Source organism: Nicotiana sylvestris, chromosome 7 (genome assembly GCF_000393655.2).
Source record: "Nicotiana sylvestris chromosome 7, ASM39365v2, whole genome shotgun sequence".
Classification (NCBI taxonomy): Eukaryota; Viridiplantae; Streptophyta; class Magnoliopsida; order Solanales; family Solanaceae; genus Nicotiana; species Nicotiana sylvestris.
Window position 1 is genome coordinate 123,782,725 of NC_091063.1, and position 10,241 is coordinate 123,792,965.

The 10,241-nt window shown below is 42.0% G+C and overlaps 1 protein-coding gene across 1 annotated transcript; it reads right to left on the bottom strand.

Moving 5' to 3' along the window:
* Positions 1-271: 271 nt before the first annotated feature.
* On the bottom strand, positions 272-784 carry LOC138873723 (uncharacterized). Its single transcript, XM_070152200.1, has one exon. The coding sequence runs from the start codon at positions 782-784 to the stop codon at positions 272-274; it is 513 nt and encodes a 170-aa protein (XP_070008301.1).
* Between the last annotated feature and the right edge of the window lie 9,457 nt (positions 785-10,241).

Sequence of the window (10,241 nt, forward strand, 5' to 3'; positions counted from 1 at the left end):
AGAAACAACTGGCAAGCCTTCTAATGGTTCTCTTTTGGTCTCCATTGGCTTGCTCGAGATATTCTTTTGTTTTCAGAAATCCCTTGATATCATGATATAATGGCTGAACATTTGGTTCCACCTCAACCATATTGCAGTAACTATGCATTTCCCGGATTTGGATTTCCAACGTGTCAATGTGGAGATTGCCTGGATACGGTAACATCTAGGCCAAAGTAGCGAGTGCATCGGCTAAGTCATTGTTAAAATGAGGAATCTATCTTAACTCGACTTACTTGAGCCGCTTGCTAAGATCTTCCACATGTTGCCTGTATGGAATAAGAATGCCATACTGAGTTTCCCATTCTCCCTGAGCATGTCGGATAAATAGATCCGAATCACCCATGATTATCAATTCTTCCACTTCTTGGTCGATTGCCATGTTCATACCCATAAAGCAGGCTTCATACTCGGTAGTGTTGTTGGTGCAGAAAACCCTAAGTCGGGCTGTGTTCGGATAGTGCTGACCAGTGGGTGAGATCAAGAGTGCCCCAATCCCGACACCTTTTGCGTTCACAGCTCCATCGAAAAACATTTTCCAAGCATTGGTGTATTCCGAAATTATCTCAGTTGAATTTACTTCCTTATCCAAAAAGTAAGTACTCAAAGGCTGATATTCATCATCAACAGGAATTTCCGCTAAGTGATCCTCTAAAGCTCGAGCTTTTATTGGCGTGTGAGTGACATAGACTATGTCAAACTCGGTGAGCAGGATTTGCCATTTTGCTAACCTCTCTGTGGGCATCGGCCTTTAGAATATGTACTTCAAAGTATCCAACTTGGCGATGAGATTGGTGGTGTAGGCCAACAGGTAATGCCTAAGCTTCTGAGCGACCCAAGTTAGGGCACACCAAGTCCTTTCCAACAAAATGTATTTGGCTTCATAACTAGTTAACTTCTTGCTCAGATAGTATATTGACTGGTCTTTCTTCCCGGTCACATCATGTTGCCTGAGAATACACCCAAAGGAATTCTCCAACACCTCCAAATACAAAAACAAAGGCCTCCCAGGTTCGGATGGGACCAAGACTGGCGGATTCAAAAGATATTCTTTGATTTTTTCGAAGGCTTCTTGACAATCATATGTCCATTTAATCGCTGAATCTTTCTTCAACAACTTAAATATGGGCTCACATGCGGATGTCAACTGAGCAATGAACCAGCTGATGTAATTCAACCTTCCTAACAACCTCATAACCTCTTTCTTGGTTCTGGGAGAAGGCCAATCCCGAATAGACTTTATCTTTGTTGGATCTAACTCGATGCCCCTCCGAATGACTATAAATCCTAAGAGTTTCCCAGACGGAACTCCAATGCGCATTTAGCTAGATTTAACTTCAAGTCATACATATGTAGATGCTCGAAGAACTTTCTCAGATCCCGAACATGGTCATCCTGCGTTCTTGATTTAATGATTACATCATCCACATACACCTCGATTTCTTGGTGCATGATGTCATGAAAGATGGCAGTCATAGCTCTCATGTAAGTTGCCCCGGCGTTCTTCAAACCAAAAGGCATGACCCTGTAACAATAGGTGCCCCAGGGTATGGTGAAAGTTGTCTTTTCCGCATCTTCTTCATCCATCAAGACTTGATAATACCCAGCATAACAATCCACGAAAGACTGTATCTCATGTTTGGCACAATTGTCAAAAATGATGTGGATGTTTGGCAAAGGGAAGTTGTGTTTGGGACTCGCTTTGTTCAAATCCCGATAGTCAACACACACTCGGGTTTTTCCATCTTTCTTTGGCACTGGAACCATATTAGCCAACCACGTGGTGTATCGGACCACTCGGATCACACCTGCTTTTAACTGTTTGGTGACCTCTTCTTTGATCTTGTCATTGATGTCAGTTTTAAACTTTCTCTGTTTTTGCTGGATAGGGGGATAATCGGGGTAAGTTGGCAATTTGTGCACCGCTAAATCAACACTTAGTCCTGGCATATCATCATAGGACCAATCAAATACATCTTTGAATTCGAACAAAAGTTGGATCAATGTATCCTAGTTCTTTCATCAGTATGAATGCTTATCATGGTTTTTTGGACCTCTTTTGAACTACCCAAATTAACCGGATCGGTATATTTAAGTTTGGCTTAGGTTTATTCTCTAATTGTTCCAGTTCTCGGTTTATTTCCCTAAAAGCCTCATCTTCATCGTATTCCGGCTCTTGATTCAATATTTCACAATTAGATAGCGCGTTAGGTTCTGGGCATGATGTCTGAAAGCATGTCATATTATTTAAGTCTGCATAATAAGAACTGAAAGAAGAAATAAGAATAATAACAAAATCATAAAGAATAAAGAAAGAGAAAGAGACTCGTAGACGATGAAATATTGATTTCATTTCATTGAATTTGAAGATAGAAGGGTTTACATTGGAATTTTAAAGACAATAAACTAAAAGAAACATTCGAGTTACACCCTGGAATAACTCGGAATGCAGAAAAGCTGGCAAGACTGGACTACCGGGACTCCCGCCTGACTGGGAATTGAGTAGCCTTCCAATTTTGTAGCTTGGCATCGGGCCCCATAAATTGCACCTTAGTAGTGCTCGAGCCTTCACCCGGCTGGACCATGTGAGCTTCATATAACATTTGCCTCATGGCTCCACATATGTCCTCAATTTTCTCGGCCGTGAAGGTTTCATCATCATCATCTTCTTCTTCTTCTTCTTTTGTGTACTTTGGCTTGATGAATGTTTTGGAGAGATGCAGGACCAGCTGAGGTAGCACCCACCCGTCATTCTTATGTTCTTTAGTCCATTTCACGTCGGCTTCTGTAGTTTGAAAATCGATAACAAAGAAGTTCTTACTGGCAGTCAAGGTGATGGGCTCCGTAATACCTTGCAAAGATGCCCCGAGCCCATTCTCAGGCTTATAGCATGCTTGATCATTTTAGTGGCGACCATGATTGATGCATTGGACAGAAAAAGTTAAGGACACAGGCTCCCTTCCTCACATTGATCTGCAACCACAACCTCAAACGCTTGATAGACTATGTGCTAGCTACCTTCCCTAGCCTCGAGACATGGGACTGACGGGTCCTTGTAAATTGATTGCTCGTCCTCTCCATGAACCACAATTTCCTGATCTTCGTGTTCAAACTTCACTATTTGGTGGAGGGTAGAAGGTACGACCCCTACAACATGGATCCAAGGCCTTCCTAACAGAAAATTATAGGAGGTATCCATGTCCAAGACCTGAAACGTCACTTCGAAATCCACAGGCCTGATAGTGAAGATCAAATCAATCTCCCCTATTGTGTCTCTCTTGCTACCATCGAAAGCACGCACACAAACATTGTTAGGCCTGATTCTCTCAGTCTCAATTTCCATTCTTTGCAAAATGGAGAGAGGGCATATGTAGACCCCAGATCTGCCATCCACCATGACTCTTTTCACATAGTACCCTTCACACTTAACTATTAGATGGAGAGATTTGTTGTGGGAAGCCCCTTCTGGGGGCAAATCATTTCTGCTAAATGAAATCCGGTTGACCTCGAAGAATGGTTCTGCCATCCTTTCTAGTTGCTCAGCAGTGGTTTCAATCGGAACATACGCTTCATTGAGGGTCTTTATCAACACTTTCTGATGCTTAGTCAAGCTTATCAGTAAAGACAAGAGCGAGACTTAGAAGGAGACTTTCGGAGTTGGTCAATTACCTCGTAGTTTGCAGTTTTCATTTTTCGAAAGAATTCTTCTACTTCTTCGGTATTGATTCGCTTTTTAAGTGGAAAACGCTTCTGCTTGGCGCTATTCACTTCGTCCAGATTGAGGTACTTCTCAGATGGGTTAGTTTCATTTACTTCCCCCATGATTTCTTTCCCCTTGTACGTCACAATTTCTCAGTTGTAGTTCCAAAGGACTGCAATGGGGTCTTTCATGGGCTTTTGTGGTGCGCGACTAATGATCACGGGCTCGTTCAACGTGGGTGGAAGTACTGGTCCACGCACCACATATGTCCCTTTGGGTACATACATCTTAGGTCCCTTGTTCAACTCGAACCTTTTAGGAGGACTCAACGCCAATTGTTCTTTCCTGTGAGCCCGGGGAACATAAAGAATGGTATCTTTAGGGGGTACTTCCCTTGTTTTGGTGCCCACCATCTTTTCTACACTTTGAGGGGACGAGTTACTCTTCTTCTCCCCCTTTTATTGCTTTGCAACTGCCCTTGGCTTCTTTTCAACATCGGCGATAGTAATGATGGCTTTCAGAGCTGGGTCAAACTCTTTATCTTTAAAAATCATCCCAATAAATGGCCCGTTATTGTGAGCTGGCAATGGGTTATTGGTCTAATTGGGGATCTCTTCATCTTTCAACACTACCCTATTTTTCTCTATTAGGTTTTCGATTGCCCTTTTGAGAGTCCAACAGTCTTCGGTGTCATGCCCTTCTGCTCCTTAATGGTAAACACATCGAGCACCGTGTCGGTAGGAGGGCGACTTTGGGTTTTGCCTGGTTTGGGGTAGGGGTTGCAACAAACCCATTTGGACTAGTTTTGGGAATAGGCTAGAGTATGATTCACCAATAGGCATGAAGTTGGTTCTTCTGGGTGGCTCCCGGGCACGGGCATTGTATGGGAAATTATTTTGTGGGAGACGGGGATTATATGGAGCTTGGTGAGGAGGGTTATTTATAGGAAGTGGAGATTGGTTTTGGTTAAATTGTTGTTGTGGCCGAGCGTATGGTTGGGCATTCATCACCGCATAAGGTTGAGGAGCCATGGCATAAGCCATATCTTGGTGAGGATAATAATGTTGCGGGGTGTTTGGCGGGAAGTAACCTCGGGGTTGATGGGGGTTTCTCAGACTTGAAGCCACCATCGCCACTTCTTCTTTCTTCTTTCTAGTTGCTACACCTCTTGACCCGCTCTGGATTGCTTGGTACATAGCTCTTATAGCAGACTGGCTCAATATGCAGCCTGTCTTGAAACTATTTTCGACCATCTCCCTAATTTTGATAGCCTCAGCAAACGGCTTTCCCATTGCAGACATCATATTCTGGAAATAGTCAGCCTCTTAGGCTTGTAGAAAAACACTAACCATCTCGGTCTCATCCATCGGGGGCTTCACCCTGGCCGCTTGTTCGCGCCACTTAATAGCATATTCTCGGAAACTTTCCAAAGACTTCTTTTTGAGATTAGATAGGGAATTTCTGTATGGAGCTATGTCTATGTTGTACTGGAATTGCCTGATGAAATCTCAAGCCAAATCATCCCATATGTTCTAGCAAGACATGTCTTGATCCATGTACCACTCGGATGCAATGCCAACTAGACTCTCTCTGAAATAAGCCATTAGGATCCCTTCTTTTCCGTCTACTCCTTTCAATTGATTAAAATACCTCTTGAGATGGGCTATGGGGTCCCCGTGTCCTTCATACTTTTCGAACTTGGGAGTCTTGAAACCGGTGGGAAAATGAACGTGTGGAACATACACAAGTAAGTGTAGGATACACTCTTCTGGCCACTTAAACCTTGCATTTTTTGAGGCTCTGTTCCATGCTTCTTATTTTCCGAGTGATTGTCTCTTACTCGGGATTCTTTGTAGCTCTCTCTTGCCCCGCAGTAAACTCATACCGGGGTTGTTGAGGGTAATAATTGGTGGTGAAATGGGCAGTTTCTGGTGGAAAAGATGGTACTTGAAAGGTAAAGGATGATGGATCAAAGCTTGGCCTGGGCAAGGTTGGCTGTGCCGTAGCCGAAGTTGGTGGTGCACTAAATATGTTAGAAGCCACTCTCGAAATCAATGCCTGGGGGCGAACCTCAGAAGGCATTCCGGTGAAATAGGCTGAGATGGTGGGATATCCGAATGGGGTGTTTGGGTAACTTATTGGGACGTTGGAAGTTTCGCTTGCTCTGGGAAGTAGCTCGGGGAAACCAGATATTGCACTCAGCGGCTATCTATCGTTGGACCAGGCGTCCCACATTTCCAATGTGGGGAGGCCCAGTGTCCTATTCTCTTCTACAGCAGCCAACTCTAATGTTGGGATAACTGATAATGGGCTATCATCTGGGATGGAAATTGTTGGTAGATGACTATCTGATGACATTTCGACACTTTCCTTGTATCTTGTAAAGTAATGGTGTGAAGCCAGATTACCACAAAACCAACCACCTTAGAACAACACCTAAACTCAACAGTACACACAACAAAACGGTTAGTTCGAGGAAATTAACACATAAGTAATCGCACATTGGGGGTGTGATGCACCTATATAGTTAAATGTGTTTCTACATGTTTTACAACGATTGTGTGTCTCATCCCGGCTTTTGTTTATCTCCCCGATCTTTTCTCTTGCTCTTTTTTGCACTCTCTTATTTTTCTCTCTTGTTCTCATTCTCTTTTTTCTTGTTTTCTCTCTTTTATTTTTTTCTTCTCCCTTTTGATTTTTTCTTTTATTTGAATTATTTAAAATCATGACCGGATCTGATGAGGATTGCCTATGTATCACGACGCCGCATGAATCAGATCATTATGTAGTTCAAAGATAAATGCGAAACAAACAATTTTTGGGGTTTTCAAATTTTCATTAAAAACAAAACTTCTAATTTTTCTCTATTACAAAGACTCTATCCTACATACTTGAGAATTGAAAAACTAAAATAGACTCAAAACATACTCTAGGAATGAAAATATAGACTAGAAAAGAGAAAACAATCAGGAGTACATAAGTGCCTCCAATCCTACCATAGGGACACCAGCTGGTCTTGCCGCAGGCCTACGTGCCATGTCATCATGGAGGCGATAGAGATCATCCATTATCTGGAGAACAAAGATCATTACTGTGGGGAAGAACATGGAAATGGTCATGTCCTCGCACTCGTTGCACTTCATCAAAATGTGGTCCGCGATTTTTCTAACCTTTTCCCTTATGATGCCCTTTTCTTGCAACAACCACCCAATTTGTTGAGATCTAACCTCCAAAACGTGGGTGGCCGTATGATTCTGCTCTTGCAAATGCTATAGGTCTCCCTCTAGCTGTGCCATCAAAGCGTAGCAATGTTCTCTCTCGGCAATGAAGCTCTTGGCTTGTTTAATCATTTCACCATCAAGGCTATTAAGCTCTTTTTTCCAACCCATGACCCCTCTATCATATCTTTCCTTCAGCTGTCGAATGAAGGTTGCCCATTCTTCTGTATTTCTAGCCAACTTTGTTCGGGCTTTTGCTAGCTTAGCCTCAGTTTTTTGCAAATCATCCTCATAGTCACGTACTTTCTGCGTAAGGCTGTAGATGTGCTTTTCATCTTTTCTACTTCAGCCCGGGTTCTCAGCTGCTATTCTCATCTTTCGAACTTGGGCCCAGAGAGCTTCATTTTCTTGAGCTAACCTTCTTCTTTCACCTTCAGCTTCTTGTGCATGTAGATCATTATTGAATACGATGTTCCTCAATTCTTCTTACAAAGCGTGAATGGTGGCTTGATATTTTTTCTCCTTCTATCCCCAGGCCAACCTTTGCCGGATTTTATCATCAAAATCTTGAACATGAGGTCTTTTGGCGGGCTTTTCAGGCTAGGGCTCGGGCTCTTGCTCATCATTCTCACAAAATCTTCTCTCAAACCATGCAACATTATTTAGATCCACTTCTCCTGTCGCAAGATCTGGTACCTGGGTGTCAATTTTCAGATATCGGCAACTAATTCCAATCTCGTTGGACTAAAGCCTCAGGTAGGGTTGCTTCTGGGTGTAGCTCAATGACTTGGGTTCTCAAATCTACATCTTCGGGTACCACTTGATACCTTCCCAGTTGCCTTAGAACTCTTTACGGTGCATATGGTTGGATACTCCTCAGGCACATCATCATCAAGTAGCCTTTTGAAGCTGCCATGTATATGACTTGCGTTACCGGAATCCATCCTATGGTCCATTCAATTTGACTTGCTTTCAGAGTTCTTAAATGGGAGACCCAGGCCTCAAACCCTTCTGGAGATTTGTAGTCTTCCACCCTTTCCTCATAATTCTTGATGAAGTTGTTCCAGTCCGAACCATAACTCATGAACTTGGGGTGACGGCGGAGATGTTCGATCAACCACATTTTGAGAAGAATGTTGCAACTCTCAAAGAATTGAGCCCTAGATTTACACAAGGTTAATGCTCGATAAATGTCTGCTAGCACTAACAGAACAAGTGTGTGATCCTTCTTGGTAGTGAGGATTTGTGCAATTCTGGCCATGCGAGTATCTATTGTCCCTTTTGCATTCGGAAAGACCGTGATTCCCAGAAATGCCACGATGAAAGCGAACTGATGATGAATCTGCCAGGTGCTTTTATCCTATTTGTTATTTAATCCCTTTTCATGCGTTTCAAACCCAGCTGAGTGCCCCAACCTAAAGTACAAAAAGTAGAAATAACAACATTCGTTATTTACATGGGCCTTCTTCATTTGCTTACTTTTATTTAGAAGATCAAAGAACTTGTGCACAGAGGGAGCCCTTGGGAATATAAGGTGATGTTTCCTCAAGTCCTGGCCAAAGTCAATGTGTCTGGCCATTTCCTCCAGAGTAAGGGTGAGCTTTAAATTCGAGAAATGGAACATGTTATGGACAGGATCCCAAAAGGTTACCAAAGAATTAATTAGATCCTCCTGGGGTTCGATGTTCATGATGTCTATAAGGGAACCCAACTGCTTTTTTACCCAATCCTGGCCATCTTTATCTAAATCATTCCACCACATGTGAAGCTGCAGCTGAGCCTGTTCTATGACCAATTGGGACGTGTTCTGGACAGTATTCATTTGTGATGGGTTCTGAATAGTATTTATTTGTACATGTAAAGGGTTAAAGTTAGGGTTCACTCTTGTGGACTCTTTTTGCAAAACAAGTATTCAATTTTTAAAAGAAAATCAACGGACAATGACCCCCTTTATGCTACTTTAGCAAAAATGGTCGTTTTTGTAAATGTGACCCCTTCACGATTCTAAACAAATTTTGAGGCTGGGGGAAAGGTATTTTATGGAAAAAGACATGTTACTGACAGACTTGCCTGTTCTTCACGAAAAATAGCCTTTCGACAATTGAAAGATAATCTAAGTCATCCCGGCAAGAACGACTTAAAATACAACTGATGCTAGGTCGACTTATAGTTTTTGACCAAAACCCTAAACTACACTTTACTTGATTATTTTTTTTTTAAAAAAGGAGGCCGAACCTTATGTGAGTTGCCTACGTATCCCACATCCGGTGAGAATCAGACCTACGTAGTTCGGTCAATTTGACATAATTGGAAAAAACATGATATTTGACTCACTCTTTTTTGAAATACATTTTTCTTTTTTCCCCTTTTTTTAAAAATTTTGGCAGAGTTTCGAGACATTTGCAAATACCGAAATTTTTAGAATCAGGTAAATTCTCTATCCTACCTCACTTTTTGTTTTTCTCTTGATTTTCTTTTCCTAGTCGATCAACATGCAAGCCAAAACAAATAAATATTCATATAGCATGTAGGATGCATCAGGATGGTCTGTTATTTTGGGTACACCTGTCCTAGACGGACCCAACCCCTTTGTTGAGTCCCCAAGGTCGAATGCACGTGATGCAAATAAACGTTCCTACTAGAGATACGGTATGAGGCTGCATTATTCTAGGTTTAAACCTGGGGTTGTTTTCTAAACCTGGCTTACTCGAGCGGACAAACTCGAGTCGAGGAGGGGACAACGTACCGGGAGCACGAAAGTCTGCCCGTCCTTGTTGCTTGCCAACCCCGTTCTATATGGTATAACTCTAACAGAAAATTTGGTCACACGAACGTGAGCACCGTTATTTAGAAGACTTAGAAGGGAGGCATAAGAAAATATTTAAATACAGTTCAAATAATATCAGAGCGGTAAATGGCAATTAGCACATTAGGTACAAAAAATACAGTAATATCAAGTATAAATAAAGCCAAATAAAATCACATTAACAAGCTCGAATTCTTGAACCCTGAACAAGAGATTCTGGGTTCTTATCCCCAGCAGAGTCGCCATAGCTGTCACACCTCCTTTTTTATACCCGAGGGTACATGGGAGTTTTTCTAATTAAAGTGACATAAATCGAAATAGGATTAATTAATTTATCAGATTCGCCACTTGGAATAGTTTAAATGGTGTCCCAAGTCACCGGTTTATTTTAAAATATCAAATCGAGGAATATTTTTTAAAGTCTGCGAACCAGAAATTCTAGATAAGGAATTTTGTTAACCCGAGAGAAGGTGTTAGG

Coding starts and splice junctions, on each gene's coding strand:
- LOC138873723 (XM_070152200.1), bottom strand. CDS start 784: ATGCCCACAGAGAGGTTAGCAAAATGGCAAATCCTGCTCACCGAGTTT.